Here is a 26,065-nt window from a genome sequence, read left to right on the forward strand (position 1 = left end):
TTTTTCTGTACGTCTAATGAAAAACAACAAACAAACAAACAAACAAAAAAAAAAACAAGTAGTGGGTTTGTTTTTGTTTCCAAATGTGAAGTAAAACGTGGAAATACGTTTTACTTTTTGTGTTATAAAACTGTTGGGTTTGATTTTAAGTTTGGTTTTTAGAGTTGTAAACATAATAAAAACACAAAATTGCTGACAAAAAGTAATTAAATACAGACTCTTAAAACCTCAGCTTGTTCTATGGAGGTTTTTATTTAAGAAACAGCGCCCCCTACTGTCATATTGCTTATCTGCATTAAAATTAGGTCGCTGCCTGGATAAGTTCTTTAAAAAGGGCCCATTTTATTTTTCTTTTAAATCTGATTTTGTTTTACTATTTTGAAAATAATATTTAAAAAAATTATATCCAAATCTGGACACAATAGGTAAATGACTTGCATCTTATTTTAGTGCTTCTTATTATAAAGTAAAACATTTCCAAACTCCTTTATAATAAACATTTACTAACTTTATTCAGTGTTCCCTTAAAAAGAAAATGCAACATCAAATAAAGCATTATTATTTTAAGAATTTTATTGATAAATATATGATTAGCATTTGCAAATGGAATTGATTGGTGTAAATATGATTATGCAGCCCATCTGACTGACAGTGGCATGATTACATTTCAGTCATACATACATGAAGTGTGATCTTTCAGGTTATTTATTTGCACATGACACTATCACCATCGTTAGAAAGAGAAATCCAAATCATCATTTCTTTGACAACACTATTACAAAATTAGTTTTTTGAGGAAATTCACCCTGAAAACATTAAACTGAATGAGAGAGTTCAGATCAACCAAAGTTAGAGTTAAAGAAACTGTTGAAACCTTAACAAAAATCAGCAAGTTTCAGGAAAACATCCACTGGTTCAACTGACAAAGGGCACATCTGACAGCCTACCCAAAGGTAAGGAAACACCGCCTCGGTGATGGCGTGTTTGAAGGAGTATATATGCGTGTTGTTATGCGGGTCATAGAATGACACTTTGCCCTTTTCACAATCCAGCTGCACTCTGATCTTCTGCGGATTTCTTTTCAGATTCAGCCGAGTCAAAGGAGAAGTACCAGCAAAGTACATTTTGTGGTAAAAATACACACACAGGTAGCCATTATTCAGGACCGAAGACACTTTCTCCTTCCTTTTGATGGACTCCTTCGCCACGCCGACGACCCACGCCGTGTTGTCTCCCACGTTCACCTCCCAGGCGTGCTTGCCCGAGGTCAGGCCGTCCCGGCCCAGCACGGCGGTGTCAGGGTCGAACCTCTCCGGATTGTTGGGCAGCCTCCGTTTCTCATCGCTGTCATGGACGGTGGTGAGATCATCTGACAGGACAAGCCATGGGGCCGCCGTGTTGGGATCCAGAGTGACTGGAGCTGAAGAGAACATGGCAGAGTTCAGGTGATAGTCCCACCTCAGGAATATATCCAAAGGTAGCAGCTTTTCCAAGAATTATAGTAGGGTCAGAATGGTTTAATATAACTGCATAGACTCACTATATTTGGCGATTTTATGCATCTTCTGCCAGACCTGGAAAGTTAAAGAGCCGACATATTTGGCCACATCTATTAGTGCTGCTGGAGCCATGACTGGCTCTTCTACTGGAATATTTGCCCTGCAAAAGATACATTTGTGCTTTTTTTTTATGCAAATGAAGTTCCATAACAGAAAGGGAAACATTTAAACCGAAAATGTTTCTTTTTACCTTGCTAGTGTACTTTTGCATCTCTGAAAAAAGAAAAAAAAAAGTCACTTGGGATTTGAAAGCAATAGGCATGCATGCCTGCCACATCTATTCTTATCGTAAATTAGCTTACATGCAGGACAGAGAGGTCCTCCAGAGCCATCTCCTCCTCCAAAACTCTGATAGTTTCAGACATGGACGATATACTTCTTTCGATTTCCTCCATCATCTGCCTCATCTGTCCCGTCTTCTGCTCTTCCTCCCTCCGCAGAGTCTCCATCCGGGATTCCTCCTCCACACGAAGGAAGTTGTGGAGTTTTTCAAACTCTTCATGAGTCCGTCTTTCCACGAATCGAGCCTGAACCTGAAAGAAAATACTCTGTCACTACAGCAGCACAAGTACTTAAAAAAGTTTTTTTTTTTTTACATTTTCACTTCGGGATAATTTGGGGCTTCTATATAGTTTTGGGTTTTTTTTTTTTTAAAAAACCCCCAGAAATATCTGTTCAACTCCAGTTAGCCTGACACCAGTACATCCATTACATTTTTTTGATAAAAAAAATGTAGAAATCTGACTGCTGAGGAAGAGTTGCAAGAAGAAGTTGTGTAAAAAAACCCATTGGTAATTTACTACAAGCCAGATGGGATATAGGCAAAACTTTACATGGAGGAAAACTAAGAATGTGCATTACCATAACCACACCATCCATAGGGTGAAATGTGGTGGTGGCAGCATCATGCTGAGGGAATATGTTCAGCTGGGAAGATCGGGTACTGCACCTGAATGTGTGTGACTGTGTCCTCACAGTTTTTCTTCATTTTGTCAAATGCATCCCTCTTCTCCTGCAGCGAGCTAATAGCCGACTTCATCTTCTCCTGCATGAGTAATTAAAAGAGCAATACTGAAGCTTCTAATGGGTTCCTTAAGCAATACCTTATAATATTAGGAAGGAACATGTTTGCAGTGGAACGTAAAGCCAGTATTTACCTTCACATCCAAAATCGCTTCGCTAATAGGACAGCAGTCGTGCTGCTTGTGTTTCCTTGAGGTGTGGCAGACCACACAGATGGGCTCTTTGTCCAACAAGCAATACAGCTTGAGCTTCTCGTTGTGGGCAGGGCACATCTCTCCTGGATCGCAGTACAGCTCTGCTCCCGTCTCCTCTACAGGGAGGATCTCCTCCTGCACACACGACTCACACAGGTTCTTCAGAGTCAGACTGGGCACGGGGTCGTCCAGGTTCTGGGTTCTGCACAGCGGGCAGTCCCGTCTTCGTCCCCTTCCAGTCCAGTACTGTTGCAGGCAGGGAGCACAGAAGCTGTGGGTGCATTTGAGGACCACCGGGTCCCTGAAGATGGTGCAGCATATGGGACAGGTCAGGTCCTCCTCGGGCAGAGACAGCCTGCCTGCCATTCTGACTCCTTGTTTACCCTGAAAGAGAAAGTAGGGCAAAGTTGCAGAAAGTGATCAAACACAGGAGAGCCAGAGGCAACAGCTGCAGACTGTTGGCTGTCTGCAGGGAGAAGAGATAAAGCTACTTCAGAGGCATTTGCCCTTACAGAGCAAATGAAGATTCACAAACAGGCAAAAACAAAGCAAGAAATAGGAAAAACTGATAGAAGTACGAGTCTGACTGTAAGCACTTCCTGCTTCCTGTTGTGCTGAGTCACCCCAGAAGGTGGAGTCAGATAGAGAGGCGGCCGTTTAACCCTTTACTACCTTCTATCATTCTATTCAGTCTCAACAAGAAAAAAAATGAAGTACCTAGAAACTTATCTGACATTCATTATTTCTGGGTTTATGCATAATCTTGAAAAATATGGAATTCAATGTATGTCCATGTTCTTCCTTATGTTTTTTCCCCCCCAATCTTGTTTCCATCCTCCCTTTTAACCTTTCTAAACATTGCGGCCTCTTGTTTCTCCAAGTTCCTTATTTAAAATAATGCAAAAAATAGTTACCTGAAATGCAACTATTTCAGGTAACTAAAATAGTTAGTTGCACACAATTTTTACAGTTTAAAAATTGTGTGCAAGTTTTAAAAAGTGCACACAATGTTTAAAAATTATGTGCATTTTTTAAAAAGTCAGAAATTTTAAACATGGAAAATTTGTAGGTGGTGACAAGCAGAACGTTCTCAGCTTTCAGCAGTCAAATCATGCCGTAAAGAGGGAAGATTCAGCATGAGCTTGAGACACATGGCTGTTTTCCCACCTGCTTTGTCTCACTGATGGTCATGGGAAGGTTGAAGCCGACTCCAGCTGTCACCCGGTAAGAGGCGCGGCTCTGTCTGGAGGCAACTCGTCAGTCAGTCACAGAGTTGGCAAGGAGACAGAAAAAAGGACTACGTGTCAGGCATGGGTCGGTTACTGGTATGAAGAGATACCAAGGCAGGAAAAATTTACTTTTTTGAAATTATCTGAGTTTTTTGTCATAGTTTTTCCAAAGTAAGAATGTACATATACTCTGTATCTTTCCCTGGCTGATATCATGATTGCAACAACGGAGCATAAATAACTGCTACCACTTTACAATCAGACTCTCCTTATAAATGATTTATGATTTTGTTACTGAATAAACTGTCGAGACGTTTAAAAAAAAAATCATTAATAGATTCTGGTGAAGCTTCCTACAAGTATGGAGAGAGCAGACATTACACTCAGAAGCATCTCTGAACAGTAATTCAGTCTCTTCAGACTTCCTCTGATTTTACAAAGAATGACTCTTCAGGAAACGAGCATCCTTGTTATGACTTGTCACGCAACAGCAGAGTGTCTTCAGTCAGAAGCTTTTTCAGACTTGCTGTAATACTGACAACTATCCTTCTAACACCATTTACAATGACTCTCTAGAGGAACTTGCAAATTTGAGTAAATGTGTTTAATTTTCTGTTATTATTAATAATATGTTAATGAATAATTAGTGATAAATGTAGCTCTAACTGTCTTCTCATGATGAGGAAGATTTCTTCCTCATCTTCCATTTAATACTCTCTAGCTCCATTTTAATGGATGATAAAGTTTTTACAACTTCAGCAGTTGCTGTTTTACTGCTTAGAAGAAACATCCTGTTATAAATTGGTACCAAATAGCTTTGCGTAGTTAAAGCCTGATAAATGTGTGGTAAAATCTCCGAGCTGAATGTGTCTGTCTTTATTTTTCATTTTCTCAGGTGGGAGTCCGATTCCATTTCCCCCATCCATCAGTGAAAACAGAAGGAACTCCTTCTGATTGCCTCCATCACTGAGTTGAGGCCTGATGAACCTGCTGTGCTGCGTTCCCATTTTCCCTCTCAGGCGTCTGATTAGCGCCGCTCACTCCTCAACAGGTAAGCCCCACAATCACTTGAGTTACAGTAAATACAGTAAATCACTTGTCTTACAGCAAATATGTGCCAATATTTGCTGAAATATGAGAGCTGGCTTTGTGTTTTAGAGGTGCAGGTTCTGCCAGAATAAGTTGCAGTATAAATCCGAATCAATATGATCAATATGATTTAAACGATGATGATACTGAATTCTTTTGCAGTTTAGATGTTTCATTTCTCAATTGATGTTTTATTCAACACGTCCAGAGCAATAGAAACCTACTGGATGACAAAGTTCTTGCAGTTGCGAAAACATTCCATTATTTACTGTAATCCAAACTTTGCATAAGTTAAAAACGCAAATAAGTGATACATTGAAATGACATTGCAAGTGTTTGTTTTAATTACGAGAACCACAAAGAATAGTAATGAGTAAATGGCAAATTTTGTTGTTTTGTTGCTATTTTTCATGTCCGAATATACAGACCATAACCTACAGTTTCCCTTCAACTTGTCTCTGAAGGAGATCTCTTTACAGCAAAGTAAAACTCTGCCATCACATTCAGCTCACCAGAAGTTCTGCTAACTATGCATTGTTGGTTCAGTTGGCGCTGATGGAAAATATGTGGTTTTTGGACTTGAAACAAGCAGCACAGATGGCTTGTTTGTCAGCGTACAGGAGAGTTTGATTTTTGCAGCAGATGTTCTGCTTCCCATTCTCCCTCCAAATATGATTTTGTTTTTTTGTTTTTTTTTGCTTTTGAGACAGACTGAGCTTGACTCCAGCTTGGCACTAAAACGGGTAACTTTATTGGTAGACTGTCTTAAGATTCGGATGCGACAAACACACTGTAATGTCTTTACAAGCCTATTTGCATTATTGCATGCGGATGACCGAAAACTTTAGCAAATCTTTTATTACATATAGTAAAATAAGCTTATAGTTATCTTTATGAGCCAAATGCAACATATTTTCTATGATGTGTCAACTACACCCTTTCATATTAGTGTGAAATGAATTAATCTTTAATCAAACAAACATCTTTAGACAGTGCCATAATTATTAAAACTTTTTGTCAGTGAAATGCTACAGTCTTTCATAAGGAGAGGAGTGTGAGAACATTGAGAAATGGTTTTCTTTATTTTACCAATCATACAAAAAGGTGTGCTGTACACTTGAGCCACACCCCTTTTTTACTCTGATACCCCTAAATGAAAACAAGCAAAACCATTTACTCTGCCTCTCAATATGTACCAGACGTCTGAGGACGTTTCCCAATTGGCCACTAACACCGACTCTAAATAGCCATTGAGTTTAAGGTGCTGGAGACAATTAGCCTGGTGATAAATACCCAGCAATCCTGGAAATAAACTTGTTAAATGCTGCAAAAACTTTAGACTGGATTTAAATGACCTAGTCAAAGTCCAGACCTACTTTAGTCAATAAACTGGGTTGAAAGTGGTAATTTACAGACAATATATCCAATCTGATTCACCCATCTTGCAAAAAAAAAAAAAGTCAGAAGTTTCAGTTGAGATGTGAATAACTTTCAGGTTTATCACTACTTTGTTTTGATCTGTGACATGAAGACATGGATGTCATATGTCTATAACATTTTTTTCTTTTGTTTGTGAACAAAAGAGAAAAAAGACTCAAGGAGTATGAATAATTGGTTGTAAAAACTGTTTTAAGCATTTAACGCCACTAGGTGTCAGAATGTTCTCACTTGTGGCAAAAGCACCAAACAGTCAGAAAGAGTAGATTATGTTGCTTAAGTTATTTGAAGGATTTATGCTGAGGACTTCTTAATAGCTTGAGGTGAAGGTAAATATAGAGAGATGGAATCTTCACCTCTTATCTGAAGTTACTTTAAAAATGCATCTGCATCTCCTCAGGATGAAGCGCTTAAACCCTCACATTTATCTGGAGGTCAAGCTTCTTCTGCCCCGTAAATTGGTTGCCAGCTGGTTTGACCTGCGCTAATCGTGATTCATTATTGCCCACGCTGCGCCGGAGAGGTCCATCTCAGCTGTGGGGAGTGGGTGAGCCGAACGGGAGGGGATGTGAGCGTAGGGGATGGCCGTGTCAATCTCTCAGCATCTAATGAGGACAGGCAGGAAAACAAACAAGACGGACAACCTGCGAGAGACCTGCCTCTCCACCTGAAGGTCCACAAGGAGGGAGGAGCAGCTTCAGCATCGCTGCTCATCTCCTCAATCCAGCTAAAAAGAAGCACATTTTCAAAGTCAAAACACTCTAATTTTTTAGTCTCTGACCAACAAACTGTTGTTCTTTCGTTTTTATGAGTACACGTGGTTTGTGTCAACATGGTATCTCAGTCCTGCACATTTAGATATCTTCTTAATTTTAATAAACAAATAAACTAAACCAGCTTTTGTAATTCCTTCAGTGGCCTCTTGGGGGCACCAAGTAACCTTGTTTCTCGAACTAAATATTATTTACTTCAAAGCAACATAATCAACTCCAGCCATCTTAAAAACATATTCTTTCAAATGTCTAGTTTTTTTTCTAAAAATATGTTTTGGTTGAAAGTTTTCTCCAGATTATTTTTATCCACTCTAAGCTAACTGTTTCCTGTTTACAATATCTGTCCACATTCGACAGCATAGCAACTGATTGGTTATCACCTGGTGCATCTAGATGAAATTATCAAGCATAATAAATACAGCAGAGCTTAGGATAATATTTAAAGGTAAAGAAAAAAAACATAGAAATATAGGAAGAGTTTCATACCACCCTGGTCTATTGCCTTGTTGTTTTCGCCTGCTTCATGTCGTTAGTCTGTCTCATGTTTCTCTGCTTACATTAATAAATGTCTTGGATTACTTGTGAACAAATCTAAATTTACCAATTTGCATCCATTAACAATTTTCACAAAACCCATTCTCGGAGGGGCTTTTCAGCATCTCTGTGTTTCCTGGAAGGACTGAAGCAGTGAGGAAGAGGAGGCTGCCGTGTCGCTCACTTGCCAAGTCAGGTTTTCCCAGCACCGAATGAGCAGCTTTGTGTGAGGATCAATTCTTGTTGCAGCTCGAGTGTGTGAGACGTGGCTGCTACAGATGGCCTGTGCGGCCAGCTAGCAGTGAGCTTTATGGAGGTCCAAAAGTGCTGCAATATAATAAATGGGGTAATGTGTGAAATAAATATTATGCCATAGCCTAAAAAATCAGGAATAAGTGTAGGAAAAATGTATCAACATTAATTTAAACTGTGTATGGAGGCAGGAACGATCTGGCGTAAAATATTTTCGAAAGCAGTTTTTAATGTCAATTTATTTTTGATCGTTGACGAACTTTTTCAACGTTTTTCACCTAGCGACACTGAGCCAGAAATCTTCAAAATGAAGCCTTCTTATTACATTTTTTCAAGTATTCATGAAAAGTCACAATCATTGCTTTCTGTAACAATCTACATTTAACACAGCGCCACAAGTTATTCCCAAACAGTGCCGCTTGGGAAAATTAGATTCACAAATATGTGTTAGATATTAACATTTCACAGAACACTGAAACACTGCAGTGCAAACAGTTACAGCCAGTAGGCATCAGCTGAGTCAGAGTGGAGTGTGGAGAGGACTTTAAAAGATTAATCTCAGATTTTAGTCACAACTGTAATTGCCACCCGAGAGAGAAGAAGGAAGGGAATTTGTTTTTTTTTTGTTCTTATATTTGATCCTTTCAGATTAAAATGTGACAGACCTAAGTCATTTACATGCTCTTCACATCATGACTCATGAGCGGTGAGCCTCTTCACTGCACATCCATTTCATCAGAGGAGGCTTTCATTTTGTCTCTGCTTTCACACTTTAATTGAGTTCCCGGTACAAATTGGATTAAATGCACAATTTCACAAAAGCTTGCGAGGCCATCTTGAAGACCAGGTAATGTTTTTTTTTTTTTTTTTATGTTTGGGCACATTGATTTCCCCCCTTAGTTGAGGCTCACACAGCCGCTGCCAGGCATATGTGATGAAGTATGAGAGTTTAGGCCTTTTTCCTCCGAGCTATTTTCAGCATCTATTTGGAGGCATGTGGGAGCCTGAAAAGACACACTTTGCATGTTGCTCACACACACCCACACGTGAAAGTACACACGTCTATACACGCACACGCAGAAATACCCCGACGTTTTCACAAACGCAAATGTGTACTGAATTGGAGGTAAATTGTATCTTTTTGGAGAGGCTGCTGGAAACCCATGGGGGGCTCAGAAGGCTCCTTGCGTCTCTGGAAGGTCGCCAAGCCCTCCAGATTTTGCAGGAAAACCTCCGTGAAGTCGTGCCCACACCGCTAACAAACATAAACACCTGCACACAATAGGCCGGCCCACTGAAATGTTCAGGAGTGACATCAATCCAAGAAGCCCAGCCTATCAGGGACAGAGGAGCGCACCACAACACAGCTGCTCCCTGCATCTCTTTGCTAGCCCATTTCCCCTCCTGGCTTCCTTCTTAACTCCAACTCAGCAAAGCAAAGTGATGACAATTATGTTTTAGCTGGATGAATTTGTTGATGAGGATGACCCAGATTTTTATTAATTTTTTTTCTGGAGGTATATTTCAAGGAATATTGGAGTGATAGTCCAATATCACTCTCTATTTTATATTATCTTGGTGAAGCAGTCGGTTGACTTTTAACTTGAATATTTTTAGAACCACACAAGGCAGTGCTGGACACATGAAAATTGTGCTGATTATATGGGTTTATGGGTTGACTTGTCAACACTAATGTGACAAATGAGTCATAAAATCAAAGCAACCCAACATCCCTGATTGCCTCTGTGTTTCATTTCTTTCGTCTCCTCAGCCGAACTTCAGTTACCTGCCTTCCCTCCCAGCTGCACCCAATTTCTAATCAACCACCTGCTCCTTGTTCAGTCATCACACTCCCTACTTTCTCTGCTGATTTTAAATTCCATTTTCTCATGTGCTGTAAGTTTTTCACTTTTTATTCATTTGATCTTTTCTGATCCACGTGTATTTTCTTAGTACGGCTGTAATTTGAGTCCATGAATGACACAAATATCCATCCACATTAAGCTCATTGTTGATTTCCACAGAAATCTGTGACGGTTTCTTAGGGCTCAGATGGATATGCTTCCTTTCCAAGCAACATACCAAAAGGTGCTCTGTCACATGATTATAAGATCATTTATGGGATGGATTCCCATCTCCACATGGCACCATGAATGATAAGATATGGATTGCTGGCTGCAGGCCACACATGCTCGCATGTCAGTATGTGATCCTGGTGGGGAGACGTAAAATCACGTGGCAACAAACTGAAGCGCATGTGATGCACATCATTGTGTCAATAAGTGACCTAATGCTCACAAAATCCACATGGAGAGAGGACAGAGAGCTCTTCAAAAATAAATCAAACATCTGTTTTGGATGGCATTGCCTGACACAACATTTCTGAGGAGACTTCAGGAATAATTATCATTCCTGGAGCAACACACATCAGAAGAATTTCCACCAATGTCACATCTATGAGATTATATTTATGTGTCTTATCTGAGCCCCAAGGAGGATTTGGGTAATATAAATCTCCATTGCCAGAAATAGGATTGGGGCTTTCCCCCTGACTTAAAGGTGTCAAACAGTCCACGACAGAAGTAATCCTGTAATCTGGGCAGTCAGCAGCACTGTAAAGATCCTTATTACTGTAAAAGGCGGATCAAACAGAGAAGTAATACCGCCTTGCTGACCTGCCATTAAGGCCACAGCTGCCACCAGCAGTTCCACCACCCACATCTCATCTGTCATCAGATCCCACCTACTCACATTTTGCGACTTGATCCCAGCAACCTTTTGTTTGCAGCCAAAATCATTATAAACTGAGAGCTTAGTAAAAAAAATCTGCCTTTTTATAAAGAACTACATGACTTTTCACCCATATTTACTTATAATACGCTACACGCCCTTTGTTTTCTTAAATGGATACAACACCCCCTGTATTTATTGCTGTTTAAAATACTTTTTTTTTTGAAGTGCAGCATCACGAACATGCACTAATATATTTAGAAAACAACATTACTTCTTAGTAGATTGATCAGAGTGTCTCTGTACTTTTCATCTGTTTCCTAGTGTATTATTAAACCAGGAGACAGAATGATAATTGAAATGTTAAAACTTAAACAATGACAATAAAAGATAAGCAATAACCCCATATTTTCCTTGAATGTTTAAAATATCTAGTAAGTGTTGTGAAACTTTGAAAAGTTCTGAAAATTATTTGGTAAATTTTAGGAAAGTCCATGGTACCTTCTGACTGAGTTCTGGCTTATTTCCTTGTCTGGTCTTGACTTCCTAAAGCAACCCAGTAATTTCTGAACAGTTCTGCTTTAACGTGTTGTGATATAAATAAAGAAATGTTTTCCCCAACAACCAGCAAATACACAATAATCATTTGAAGACACAAGACAAGAAGTTGGGACATGTTGCTGTGATACGAATGTCCTGAATGTATTGATTGCATCCTTTGCCTAAAGATGAGCACGAAATTGGATTACAGTGGCTCTTTGTGCCTTATTAGTCTGACATTTCGACGAGAAGAAGACGGTGTCCTTGGCTGACTCAGAGTACTGGCTGCATTTAAATATCAGACAACGCGGGCTAATGATTTTCATGTCTTGACATCTTTTAATACGCTTATGAAACAGTGGGGGAAAAAAAGGTTTCAGAAATCGCGGATTGTAGGGCAAGCGGAGAAGCTGATAAGACTTTTTTTTATTGCAGTTTCTTTCAAGACAAAGAGAAACAGCAACTCTTTAACAGAATCCCTGACTGAGAGCATTTGATGATAGAAATTGCATAATGAGGCTATCCTGATGGTTTCCTGAGTGCTCGGCTTGAAAAATCACAAGTTTATCGTGGGCGAGATGGAACAATTGAAAGTCTTTGAGGTCCCTCTGTTTTTTTTTCTTCTCTTCAAAGATTATTAACAGCATGGCAGCCTAAGCCTAATGAATGTCACATCTAGTTGAAGGAGACTTCTCTGGTTTGCACTACATCTACTTTCTAAAAATACCACCACAGCAGTTCACATGGCATCTTCTTAAATGTGATAGCCGTAATGCTGCATTAATATCGTAGCTTTAGTTTAGTCTCTAATACACACAATCTATTTATGACTCTTACAGCAAGGAGCAGACTTGTCATCCAGGGAGAGGTGCTTAAACCAAAGGAGGATCTGTAATTGTCCATTGATCCACGGCCAAAGGAGATATTTGTGGCTGTATTCACTTTGATAAAACAGTAAGGCATGATGAGCGACCAAGTGGAATCGATGTGTTGGTGTTCCCCGCTCTACGACGCCACACTCCCGACACGGGTCATGACTTATTGAGTGTTAGGCTGACTGCAATAGCAGCGCTGCAGTGCTATTGATGTTGGCTGAATGTGGCGCTCCAGCTGTGAGTTTTGCATGTGTTTGCACTTAAGTATCTTATTTTGAAATAAACAGGGGGAAGGAAATGGAGGATTGGTCAATTTTATAACCTAAATCTATTTCAATCTGAATTACTTTGTTGGTGCCAACAACTATTTGCATAAAAAAGCTAAAAAAAAAGCTTTTTATCTATGTTTCATTTGAATATAAACAGATAATAAAACGGATTTGCATGGATTTTACGTCAAAGAATAAACAGATTATTCTTGGAGTTTTATGTTAAATTTGAATTAAGTTTGATAATTTCATACCACTTAGATGTTCTTTTTCATTTTCAGACTTGGAACAACAATGTCAGAACTAGGTTTTATTTTTTTTCCTGTTTGATAACTTGGAGAAGTTTTCAGTTAAAAAGCTTTTTTAGTTGGTTCCCTTATTGCAAAATTGCCTGTTTTATTGTATCATAAACAGTAAATTTTCACTTCAGCTAAAAGTTTTGCAAATATTCTTATCCCAATTTAAAACGGGATGCTTACTGATCTGTTTATCTTGTTTTTCTTGATAAGTTTATTTTATCAGCACCGTAACGGTCACGGATTTTAGAAAAAAAACAAAAAACAAAAAACAAAAAAATCCACTTTTAAAAGTGAGCCTTAGAGCTAAAACTCTGCAACTGAACATGGCATAATTAAGCAGAATCTGGAATCAATGTGGAAGCATCGTCTCTGCCTTGAGAACCGATTTGCTCCATTTAAGTGAAATGTGGGAAGCACAAACAAATTTATCTTCTTTTCCTCCATTACTTTGACAGCCATCTTCAGTAACTGTGTTCCTTGTTTGTTCTCTATCCCCTCAGCAGCTGTCCACTTGTCTGTGTTGTTCATTGTAATTTGGACATGTGATATGCATGAATTGTTTTGTATCTGAGTCATTTTATTTCCTCTGTACATTTTGGTTTATTCTCTTATGTTAGTGTCTCAGTCCAGCTCCTTCTGTCTTCCTACTTTTCTCTCTTTCTCAGCTGTTCTGCATCCACCTAGTTTTCATATAAATTATAAGCTCATTTGTTTCCAGTTTCTCCTTTTAGACTTTCCTGGTCTGATGTCTTTTATCTAGTTTTTACTATTAAATCCTTTTCTGGTCTTCCTGCAATTGGGTTTAACTGGGAAAGCAAAGACAAAATCATTTTCTTAAAAATATCAGCATTAGGATGAGACATGGCAATGTGCAAAATCCAATAAATGGGTGCTTTTGCACAACCATAGACGGTGCAAAAGATTTATCAATACAGAGCCCAGTAAGGATTAGAGTATCAGCACCATGACTGGGGTCATGGACTACAACTTGCACAGACATCAGTCAGATAAAGAATCAATGAATGAGGCAGTCTAGACTAATACTTTCAACTACATAACCTTTCAGACCTTCATTCCTGCTCACTGATTTCACCATAAATCCCAGAGTTGGAAAACTGTCCATGTTTTTGTTTTTAAAGATGTCTGACGGTATTTGTTGTTTTAAACATTTGTGAAGAAAAATACTCATAAAATGATAGGAGAGGGATTCTTTAATTATTGATTACAGTTTAGAAATAGTGTGTACATTTCTGTCCTGGGAATGGATAAAGTATCATTATCAATGAATATTCATCAGACTGGCAGATTAAATACAGACTAATACTAAAGCAAACTCTGAAATAAAAATAATTATTTGAAGGTTTCTATGATTATTTACATAAATAAAAGGACAGCATAGGATCGCATGTCTAAAGACGTGAATTAAGACATTTCTATGCAAAGGGAGGAAATGGAGGAAGTTGACTGACAGAAAATCTAAGCAGACTCAGATGCTGTTCAAACTAATTTACTTCAGGTCTGGTGTTGCTTCTTCTCAGTCTATTCACAGTGTAGAGGAAACACTCTACAAGAAATAAACTCAGATGATTTCACCAGTTCACAGCTGTTTCAGATTTGAATGTTGGGTAGAGGTTCAATTTTCACTGCTTTTAATTACCAGCTGTGGGAGGTCCATCAGATGGGAGTACAGAGGCATTGGGAGGCGGGTTTTATTATTTAAATGTTTTAATTTCAATACAGACCATGAGAAAAGGACATTAGTTAGGACTACACATTTCTGCAATTAGTTATTTCATTCTATTTATTTATTTCGTGTCGTTGTTGCAGCAGCGCCCCCTCCAGCCGTCTGTGTGGAGTGCGCCTGAGCGAATCGTAGATGCTGAGGTGAGAATGGAAGACTACAAATTTGTCAAGGCATTGCACCAGAACTGAGAGGCTTACTTCAATGAATTTCTGTCTAATCAACCATTATGTGATTCATTTGTGAAACGGAGAGAGAACTGCAAGATAAAAGCTTGTGAGGACTGACTTTAGACTTCACTGCGGCTAACTATAACACATAACACAAATAACATGAAGTTACAATAAAGATAAGAAACCATAACAAATCAAAGGAACCTCTCTTTAGTTTTCAGTCCACATATCAAAGTGCTTTTAAAGGTACCACAGTTCCTGATATAAACTGGCAATGCAATTAAAATGAAAGTTGGTTTTACAAAGTACTGACCCAGGGAAGATGGAAAAAACAATCACATCACTTAAAGCGTATGAAAACCGTAAAATCCAGTGGAATGTAGGTTATCCTCCAATCAGCACAATTAGGCCTCTGGACAGAACGGTCTGGAGCGTTGGTCTGCTCTTTGCAGTCTGTCAGGCTGCAGTGACTGATGGTTATGAGGTGTAAAGGTCAACGAGACCAGCTTAACCTGCTAGGACTTGGGCTTTGCTGAACCTCATTAAGAGAGAATCACAGAGCTCCTGCTCAGACCAGACCCATTCTCATCTGTATGCTGGGAGGCGTTGATGTGGCAGGCGCTCGCCTCTTTCTGCTCAGCTGAAAATCCAGCTAACTAAAACATGAATGAAACATGGATCCCTGCAGCTGCTTTGTTTGGGCCATTTTTCAAATATAGGCAATCAGAAACTGTGACGTCTGAATGCAAGTAGCACACAGTGGTTAATTTTTCTTCCTGGGATCAATATTCATGTGCATGACAGAACTATGAGTTACGAACTAAACACATGCACACATGCAGGCAGAATCAAATAAACAAAGAGAAAGTGACCAAAATGCTTTTGTTGCCAGATGAGGCAGTTCAATAACAAAAGCTACATTTAGGAGGAACAGCTTCAACATGCGCCATTAGACAAAGAACTGGATTAGCTTGGATTAACTTCGCAGTCAAAGCCAAATCACCACTAAAATGACAGTTTTAAGACGTCCGCTTCAAACGACGTTAAACCCCCTTCGTGTAGTGCTAAACTCTGTGCAGGAGGACGCATTAAAAATGGAAGACTTTGGAATCTGACCCCCCATTAAATGAAACTAGGTCTGTTCTACCCTGTATTCTGAACAAGACTTTAACGCCTCCACTTAAGGCAGTAAGGTGGCAGAGCTCCTTCTGTTTCTCTTTAGAAATTTGGTCAATCTGTTTGAACTTGTCTGAGAAGCTTCCGCATCATTACAGAAAGCTGTTCTTACTTCAAAGCATTCTGCTTTCTTCTCTAAGGAGTGAACTGTAATGAAGAAAGCTGTAAATGTTTACCATTTACCAAACGTTCACAACTTTGTTTCCCACCACACATTTTGGATCTTTTCTGAATTTTAACTTTTTGTTTGGAAATCAATTACTTTTGGACAAGCACAACTTTATCTATATATTTTAATCCCTTAACTGTTTCCCAAAACGATGCATAATAATTCTTCTTTCCTTTTTCTTTCTGTATGAAATAATAAAAAAGTCCAACTTACGTTTTTCAGGGGAATTTCCAAGTTACAGGTTCAAGTAAACTTTCAGGTTTTCTGTGATCATTTATCTAGAGCAGGATTAGTTCAACCATAGTCACTTTCATCAATGTAACACTGTTTTAAAATACAGTCAGCAAGCTGCAATTAGCATGCCTGTTAAGGGGCGAACACACATCTGCTGTGATGTTTATCGAAAAAGTGAAGGTATCCAGTCTGAATCTCCAGCCTCCATCACAGTTCATACTCTGGCTTCCTCTTGCAGCGCCATGTTTTATATTACCCAGTTCATTCATATTTTCCAGAATTTATCTTGTTTACTCAAATACTCATGCATGTGCTCACTCGTTTGAAGTTTTCTGAGATGTTGTCTGGGTAGTTATTTGGTGATCATTTTTGTGCTGCTTCAGGGCCTCCTCTTTGCATCGTCGTTAAGCCTTGTGAACTGATAAACATACTCCTAATTAACGAATAAGAAAACAACATTCAATCAAGACTGATTATATTTTATCAACTAAAGGAAATCATTTGAAATGCTGCAGGTAGACGTGACGTGCATGCGTTGTGGAACTTTAATAGCTTGCGACACTTCCCTGCTGTTTTTGTTTTCTAATCATGCACTTCACTTGATGATGACGCGGTATGTCATCATGCGTGTAGCTGAGGACGAACTGTAAGGCTTCAATCTGCAGAGTGCTGGCTGCAGATGGTCTGAGCTCTGTTGTCATGTGGACTTTTATTTACTTTTCCTCCTCCTGAACTGACAGTGAGCACCTGCAAAAGGCAGGACAAGAGTCTGCTAAGCTGATGTGTGTTTAAACGCTTGGATGATTTGCAGAGAAGCGCACAAGTGGAGAAATGAGGCAGAGGGCCCCCTGCCAATCACAAACCTTTAAGCTGTCTCACTAAATGTTTTTTACAAGTGAAAGTCAAAAATTGAGACAAATGCATAAAGTTCCTATCAGTCAAATACTTTCTGATACAGAACTGAGTTACTTTTTGTCAAAGTTGTGTACCTTTGTGGGAACTTTGAGCTCCAATTACAGTTAATCTTCAGCCCTCCGCTCAGGGTGTCGCTGGTAATTTATTTTCCAATCGATTGAGATTGCATGCCTGTCCTTGCACTTACAAAATGAGATCAGGGTGAGTGAGAGAGGTATTTTACTCTGACGTTATTAGCTGCTTCTTTAATTCACAAAAGAAAGCCACAGTGAGAACAAATTCCATTCCACAGAAATGGGTATAAAGTGCTCACAAAAGTATTTATACTCCTTTAACTTAAGACTTTATCACATTTAAACCACAATTGTCTCTGTGAGAAGCAAACAAACTAGAGACGTGTTGTAAAGTGCAAGGAAAGTTTTCTGCAAATAAAAATTATTAAATGCTTGTGTGCGTCATTAACTCAGATATCTCTGAATAAACCCACCTGTGTGTGTAATTTAGGGTACATTCACACCAGCCCCATTGAGTCTGCTTTTATCAAACTCTAGTTTGTTTGTGCAGAAAGCCTGGTTCTTTTAGGGAGGTGTAAATGTGTATTGATGCAGATCCAAAAGAACAAACTCTGGTCCACCAAACTCTTAGCCTCAGGTTGGTTGATTTGAACTCTGGTGGGATTAGAATGGATATCTGGATGAAAAGCAAATGGTCTGTAGTGCAGGGAATTCAGGGCAAATACAACTATAACAAGTGTGCGATTTTAGGAGAAATGGCTCATGAAAATTGGACAATTGCTACAAGTTTCCAATCGATTGAGATTGTTTACATTTTGTGTAGAAGGAAGTTGCGTTCAAAGGTTTTCATGTCGTTTCCTTCAGTGGTGTCATGAATGAAGTACTGCTTGTGCTGACTTACTGCAAAAATCCCCAAAAGACACACAGAAATGTGACAAAATGCAAATGTTTTCAAAGGGATACAAATACAAAACGCTGCATTTGTGTGAGAGGAAAAACTCCTATCATCATCACAAAGGTTCAGGAACATCAGATTTGTAGCAACCAAACTGGATCTCTTGTCAGAGCCACTTTGGACAAAGCAGGTTTCAGTGCATGGTCAGAGAGCTATTTCTCTTACTTCTGTCTCTCAATCGGCAGATAAAAGGCCTGAGCCAGTGCCAAGCAAACATATCGCAGCCCACTGGCTACAGACTGGATGACAAGAAAACAAATCAAAAAGAGAGAGAAGAGCACCCTGAGGGGCTCAGGCTCCATCAGTGACAGCAGCGATCCCTGGCCCTTTTTTCTCATCCTCCACTCCCCTGCCTTTTTATTTATTTTTTTCCCCACTATCCAGGTTGGCACTAATCCTGTTGTTAAAGGTGACTGCTGAGAACACACAAGGCGCTTTGAGCTTAAGAACAGAGCCGCATGTTTTTTTTTTTTTTTCTTATTTCTGAATGACGTAAAGTTACTCTTAAAGAGCTGGGAAAATGATATGTCACTTAGGTTTTTCTTCACCTCCCTCTTAGTGTCGCCCACGTCATGCCGTCTGTGTAGTGTTTTCTTTCACAGCGATTCCCTCGCTAATAGGCCTCAAAGCCATTGTGCACCTGCCATCGGAGACCCAGTCAAGCAGACGCACTTTCTTTCATTTTTGAGACTCCGGGTTGTTTTGACAACTGAAATTCTGAATTGGACAGAATAAAATTAAACATGGAATATAGAAAAAAAAAAAAAAAAAAACATGCCAAACAGGACATGCCATATTTCCAACAACAGTTGAGGACAAGACTATAACTGTGTCACATAAAAATGTCCTATTATGTTCTCCAATAACTCCTGCTGAACAGTAAGAATGCATTTTTTTAAATATGGTTCTGTTTCTCAAAATTTTCACTATTTTCTTTTACTAAATCTCACTGATTATCTTCATTTCCGCAACATCATCATTATGTCCAAGAATCCTCACACACAGTACAAACTCTCTTTTAGACCGAATGACTTTATAAAATAAAAAGACATTTTCTAATCTTGCCTCTGCTCCACACCGTAAGATTGAAAAGTCATTAATGAGAACATACGCAAGCCATACTGGGAACACGAAATTAAGCCATTAGAGATTAATGAGTTTTTGGAGGAAGCGTACGGAGGCAGATAAATGCTGGGCGACGGGGCCAGAGTGTTGGCTTGGAGACAAATCGGGTAAGGAGTGTTTTTGCCGGCGCCGTCATGCTCCGTCGTCCGTGCTGGAGTGTTTTTTGGGTCCTTCAGATTAATTGTCAGTCATAAATTAAGCTCTGTGGTGTTTTAAGGGCTTCACCAGGCCATGTTTTTTCCCCTGACATTCTTATACACGAGTACAGGAAGAATCTGAGTTTGATTTATCTGGTCTGAGCTGGATTATTATTCAGCTAAGAAAATTCTGAGGCATGGACTGAAAATTGAACCATGGACTGAAATTGATTATTATTAGCTTGACTGGTACAAGTTTTCAGACTCTGACATTTAAAAAGAAACGTTCTTGTGTTCAAGAAACAGCCATTTAGTTTCAGTCTGATTGTCTTTCTAACCACTAGGTGCATCATTGCTAATAACCATTAAATTGTTTTTAAATGAGGTTAAATATCCCATAAAGATTTGAATATGAATGCATGTGCAGTCCTGAATGGACAAAAGGTGACTCATTCATTGCTTCATAGTTTGCAACATCAAATTGTCTTTGACTCTGCAAAATATAGTGATAGATGTAAAAAAAACAAAAAAGGTTATTTGGAAAAACATTTTGCTTTTATTTGCAAAGCCCAACAAAGATGAATGATTTCAACCAAAAGCTTTGGATTTATTAATGAAACTGATGAGTTTGTGAAATTGAATGAACACAATGGAATTGATTTATCACTGATAAGATGAAGGTGTTAGACTATAGGCAGACGATCCTGCATTATTAGCTGAAGGAATGAAATCAAATGACAAATTATAGGCGTATAACTGTACAAAAGTAAAATAGCACTAGAAAGTTTAATGAGTAGGAAATGAGTTACTGGTACAACGAACACTGTAGCTGTTACAGTTTGATTGCACACTTCTCTTATGAATACATCTACAGTTCCATTAAAGGCCTGATCTTTTTCCGCTAATTTTAAATGTAATGAAATCCTTCACGGTTTAGCTAAAGATAAAAAAAAATTTTGGAGAAATTTTAAGAAAATAAATGCAACTTCTTACATCCTCAAACTTATACTTTGACAGATTACCAGTTGAGTTTTGTGTGCCATCAAATCCAGTGAATCTTATTGACCTGAAATTAAAAGCAAATCCCTTCATCACAGCCGGTTCATGATTTCTTATTTCCATCATTTTAATTGATTTCATGCATGACTGAGCTCTTCAGTTTTCTTCTAATGAATGGAATATACATTTAAAAATGGCACTGCTTCTTTACTTGGCCTATCTTTGTTTAATATAAAAAATTGTGTTCTTTAAATGAATGCAGAAATCTGTAAGGTGGCATGTATGTTATCTCAGTACTGTTCATACGTGATATAAAAACATTTTTTTTTCTATTTAAAAAGACTCAGTGGAACATAATCTACATAAACTTCTTGAATCGTCTCTCACTACGTGTTATAATAAAGCAGGTAGACGTTTCAGGTTTTTTGTGCCTTGAAAATAAGGCTTGAATTAGATTCGGGTCCAGATTGAAGTCTGAACTTCTCTGTAAACTCCCTTCAGAAACTCCCTTCAGTATTAACTTTCGATCAAAGTCAAAATAAATGCATTTGACTTGTCTTATTAAGCCAGAATATGGTTGACCTATGATTTAAACGCCAGTTGGGGCACTGCAGATGATCAGTGTGTGTGTTTGTGTGTGTGTGTGTGTCAGCGTCTGTACTTTGAAGCGCAGCATGTTACTTTCTTTGAGGCAAACTATCAAGACATTTGCCGCTCTATTTGTTGTGCACAATGTTCTTACGGTGAACGAATCCCACAGAAGTATGATATTATAAAAGGTGCCAATATGCTGTGTTTGATTGTCTCACAACAGAACATTTGTTTGATTCTCAACCAGTTATTTTCCCTTTCTCTTGAAGTCATAAATTCAATCTTCATTTCCTCCCAGACATGTTGCACAAATTGAATAGTTGCTTTTTTTCCTCAAAAAAAGGGTGTAGAAAAATGACTTTTCTGCCACTTCCTGGCACTCTCATCTGTGTGTTGTGTTAGGGAAGGATGGGACGAAGAGGGAGAGCCGTCGGAATCTGTAGTTGGAATGTGGTGAGTGACTTTGACAGGCTGATTTCATTCTGTTTCATCAGACTCATACCAAAGAGGAGCCCAGTCACTGCCATTCCTGTTATTGAACTGCCGGTGGACATGTACTGGATGAAAGGCGCTACTGAAGCCCAACCGTCCTCCGCTCTGTTCAGACTCTTAATGACAGCAGCCAGTTAGGGTGAATTAAAGTGAGGCAGCAGTTGGACTTAATATAAAGATTGTTTCTGTATTTAGTTGATTTTATTTCTAAAGCGTCTGGTGGAGCTTTCTTTGATCTCTTGATGCAGGAAAAACACTGAAAAAAGGCAGAAAATGGTAACTATTCATGAATTTACTGTCATTTCCATGCAGTGCCCAGCATACATATTCATAAACAATGTGAACTTTTTCACATTGTCAACTCTTTTTAGTCACAGGAATCAAATCTAATTTTATTGGTAGAAGATTTCAGCAAAAGGCATTTCAAAGTGCTTTGCAACACATAAACACAAAATCTGTAAACAGGTGGATCTTTAGTCTAGATTTAAATATTAAGTTGTGCATATTTGCAAAAGGAAATGAAAATAGTACAAGCTGCATGTATTATGTTTCTGTCACTCACACAACTAGAGACTGAACGTTTACACCATTGTTTGATAGCTAAAGTTCAAGTGCTCTCAAGAGTCTTTAGTGTGGGCTTTGATTGTTCCATTTTAATGGTCATTCTAACATTTGCTTTGCAGCTTCAGGATTGTTGTCCTTCCAGAAAATGAAGTTCTGGCTCCATTAGTTTTCCAATCATTCCAAACACCTCCGCCCCTGCTGAAGAAAAGCTTTCCCAGAGTTCAGTGCTGTCATCACTTTGTTTCATAACTCAAAAGATAACAGGATCAAAATTAAACTCTGTTAAAATTTAGTAGAATATAATGACTATTATTGGTAATTTATGAAGTGATCCATCAGAAACTGATTTGGTAAAGATGGTTTTTGCTTCTGATGGATCTTTGCCACCTTAGCAGTGTCCTTTTGACATAATGCTCTGATTTTCTTGTTTGCCTCGTGATATATTGGTGCCAAGAACCTACATTAGCTTCGTCAATTATCATAAAAGAGTGAATCCAAGCAATTGCATAACTGCAGGCCTGAGAGAGTAAGTGGCTGGTTTTTCAGCCCACTTTCCACAACCTCAAAAACTACATTTAAGTTTGTGTTTGTAATTTACCTTGGTTTGAAAAGGTTTAAGCAGTGTGAATACAAAGCAGGGATTCCCAGTCAGGGTAAAATATTGCTGGAGAAGCTCTGTGTATGTTGGTGGGGCTGAGTGAGGTTTTGAAATCTATTATGAATGAGTTGACAGGAAGTGTGGATGAGTGTGGGTTCATCAGCAGGAGAGTATGAGTCATACTAATTACTGACCATCGTGGAGTTGATGGTGGAATCCCCATATGATTCTCCACTTCCCAACACTTTTCACAGCTCAACTTCATTACAAAATCATTACAAAATCTTTTGTAATGATTCTACAGATATATGCACTTTCTTACTCACTGTCTCAGTGATACTGCCCTTTTGCCAAGTAATTAATTTTTTTTTTCATGCTCTCTTTCAAAATTACATTTTATATCTGAGGGGAAAAAGATTTTTGATTCAGGTTTTGTTTTCTTACTTGTGTTTTCTAAAACACAATTATGAGTCAGAGAATCCACTTTAATGAGATCATGTTTTAAATCCTTTTCACATTAAATAATAATAAAAAATGAAATAGAAACATGTAAAAAAATTAGCTAATTAAATACTGATTCAAATAAAGCTGAAAATCTCACTGACAATCTGTTTGCTGTAGTTCATGTGATGAGAACTTGATTTTATTTTACAGTGTAAAGGCTCAGTTGGATCTTTTTGCGGAGAAGTTGCTTCAACAAAGTTGAGAAGTGGTTAAAACTCAATATCTTTGATGGCTGGTGGAAAAGATGACAATATTTGATGACAAGTGTTATCAAGGCTTTAGAATATTCTCACCCGAAGAAAAAAATGCCTTTTTCTTCACAATTATTGACACCCTGGAAAAAAAAAAAAAAAAAAACGACTACAGATTTGGTGATATCCTACATGACTGTCTTCCACTTTTTTTTTTAATTGTGGGGAGTGACGTACGTCTCAAATCGTAGTCCAACTTCAGTAAATATTACAACAAATTCCAAAAGTGATCAATATTTACATTATGAACAGCTGTGCATAGATTCTAAAGAGCAATCTTCGCCGGTATTGATTTTTCGGTCCTAAAGAGGTGTGTTTTATGACTCTTAGTGGCATCCCAATCCACTGCAGAATTAAAACATCCAAAGCACTCAATCAATACCCCAAGGGTGGCGAGGCAGCCTTATCATGCCGTATACGAGGACTTTCCTCTTTGTGTAGACTTCAGAGAGTTTATAAATGCGAATCGACATCGGTATACTGGGCTTTGTGGACAGAGCTAATGGCACATGTTATTGATTGTGTGTGTCGTAATCTGTCAATCAAGCCTTTCACAGCTGTAACAAAAAGCTCTAAAGGGCCATTTCCAGCCATCTGCCATTCCCGACACCCTGAGAGCATCCTGTACTTATTGACACGCTTCTTTTACAAGATCTTTGGGAAGAAATAGGAGAGGAATATATGAAGGTAGCAAAATTAGATCATTTAATAAGCAGCTCAAAGTATGAGACTAACTGCGTGAACACGCAGTTAGTCTTAAATCATTTAATTAACTGATTTAAGTTGCTAACATCTGCTAGATCTAAATCACATCTAATGCCAGATTTCTGTTTAATCACCTGCTCTCTTATTGCTCATGTCAGGCCTGTCCCAACAGTCAACACCTGAGAGCCGAGGTTCTCCATCAACGAGGAATGTGATGAGAAAGTTTCTGTAAGAGACTTGATGTAAAATTCAAAATTATGAATCTGTATTTTAAGAAAAAACACTAAAAATTAAATGACGTGACACAGTATTTGTTTTGTGCTGACCATCCACAGACAAAACTAGAGATTTACTCCGTTATTTTTATTTTTCTGGTCAATATTCTATTGATTGGCTGGCACCCACTTGTCCATGGATCAACACCATATTTTATGTAACAGCACAGTTTGACTCCACTGGTTCGTGCAGCATTTTGTTGTGTTTGCTCATGCCTGCTGACTATCTGCCCTCTCCATTGGCATTTGGATCAGTGTCGCTCATTGTCTCACTTTTCCCTCTGTTTTTCTGCCAGCTCCTTCTTCCTGGTCCCCATGGATCTCCTTGTGCACTCAGGCTCTTAGCTGCCCTTTTTCTCTGGCTGCCGTTTGCACGCTCATCCTGCCTCTCCCATCTTCTCTCCGGTGTCTCGGTGAGTGCCAGGCAGGGCGTCCCTGGAGTGACCTTGGGGGGTAATGAGCTCTTGATCACGAGTCAGGAAACCCAGAGTTTAACACCCCACACCAGAACCCTCCCCTCAACCCAAGCAGTACTAACCAGAAAAAAAAAAGAAAAGAAAAAAGCCTGCACAGCCATCGTGTGCTCAGCCCACAAAGGGAAATAGTATTGGAGAGAAAGGACAGCAGGACAGAGGTGCAGATAAAGAGTCTTGAGAAACTATTGCTTTAAAACCCTGACATACAACTGCCAGACCTCCAGACAAAGTAAGTGGATTCTGTTTTTCTCTTAGATGCACACACAGAGAGACGTTGCTTTTACAGGTATGATGAGCTGGAGAGATTGTTACTTGACCAGCCACAGAAGCAGAAAAGTTATTAGTGTAAGAGTTTGTGCAATTCTTGGTTCTTGCAAATGGTTTCCAGGCTCCCCATCTGGATGTTGGTGTTCAAACTTTTGGATTTTCAATGCTCCAACCGTGTCCGTAATTACTTAAAAAGAACTTTAACCAGAATTAAACAAGGAAAGTTTCTCTTGTGGATCTGTACTGATGTCTCGCCTTTTGGTCAACTGTGTGGACACGCTGCTAATTGGTTTTTGCTGTTAGTCTGTGTCAAGCTTAATTTATCCTTGAGGCTGTTGATACAAGATAATAAACACATGAAAATAAAAGATTATTAAGCTTAAATGTTGAGAATTACGGTCGCAGATGGAGAATGGCTTGTAGACAAACCGGGTAAACAATTGGAAAGAGCTAATAATCCGGCAGCCATGGGCTAAAGAGTGTTGTGTTAAATCATTAACAGGCCCGTTTTCTCAGTGATTAGACTTCAAACATACATATGTTTGTTTATTATTGCTATCAGCCAAAAAATATGCAAACCCAATTAAATCGGCTTGTGCATGTAAGCTGGTAGATGAAGACCAGTTTTATTTTCTCAGGATATTGTAATTTGGGTCAGGCCTGACTAGAATGACAAACCCTTCTCTTCTGAATTGCATCAGCGCCATGTGATCCAGGAGACCTTCTGCTTGTGTTGCCATGGTGTAATTCAGTGCCTTGTAAAGCAACCAAAGTCAGACCAAACAGGGTTCCTCTCTCTTATGAGGATTCCTTCAGGGGACAAAAGCTTTCTCTTGTTCATTCTTGCTTAAAATGAAGTGTTCGCTTCATTTCTTTGCAATTAACACATGGTGTGGTCCTA

The 26,065-nt window shown here is 38.8% G+C and overlaps 2 protein-coding genes and 1 long non-coding RNA gene across 3 annotated transcripts in view; 2 read left to right on the forward strand and 1 right to left on the reverse strand.

The window, feature by feature from the left end:
• Nucleotides 1-555: 555 nt before the first annotated feature.
• On the reverse strand, nucleotides 556-3,389 carry LOC129351558 (E3 ubiquitin-protein ligase TRIM35-like). Its single transcript, XM_055020470.1, has 7 exons — nucleotides 3,289-3,389; nucleotides 2,717-3,160; nucleotides 2,509-2,604; nucleotides 1,862-2,092; nucleotides 1,750-1,772; nucleotides 1,541-1,659; nucleotides 556-1,420 (listed from the first exon to the last, which is right to left on the reverse strand). Exons 2-7 carry the CDS (start codon nucleotides 3,140-3,142, stop codon nucleotides 876-878), a joined length of 1,440 nt encoding a protein of 479 aa, XP_054876445.1. The 5' UTR covers nucleotides 3,143-3,160; nucleotides 3,289-3,389; the 3' UTR covers nucleotides 556-875.
• Nucleotides 3,390-3,840: 451 nt separating this feature from the next.
• Nucleotides 3,841-7,376, forward strand: LOC129351537 (uncharacterized). Its single transcript, XR_008604748.1, has 3 exons — nucleotides 3,841-4,000; nucleotides 4,901-5,056; nucleotides 6,932-7,376. It is a non-coding gene; the product is annotated as an uncharacterized LOC129351537 (long non-coding RNA).
• A 17,513-nt stretch (nucleotides 7,377-24,889) lies between these two features.
• The window catches only part of ptn (pleiotrophin), a 39,934-nt gene continuing 38,758 nt past the window's right edge, over nucleotides 24,890-26,065 (forward strand). Inside the window, exon 1 of the mRNA XM_055020338.1 lies at nucleotides 24,890-25,126. The gene's annotated coding sequence lies outside the window, so the exon portion shown is untranslated. The remainder of the gene's footprint in view (nucleotides 25,127-26,065) is intronic.

The sequence above is a fragment of the Poeciliopsis prolifica genome, unplaced genomic scaffold (assembly GCF_027474105.1).
Source record: "Poeciliopsis prolifica strain line A6 unplaced genomic scaffold, Auburn_PproV2 SCAFFOLD067, whole genome shotgun sequence".
Lineage (NCBI taxonomy): Eukaryota > Metazoa > Chordata > Actinopteri > Cyprinodontiformes > Poeciliidae > Poeciliopsis > Poeciliopsis prolifica.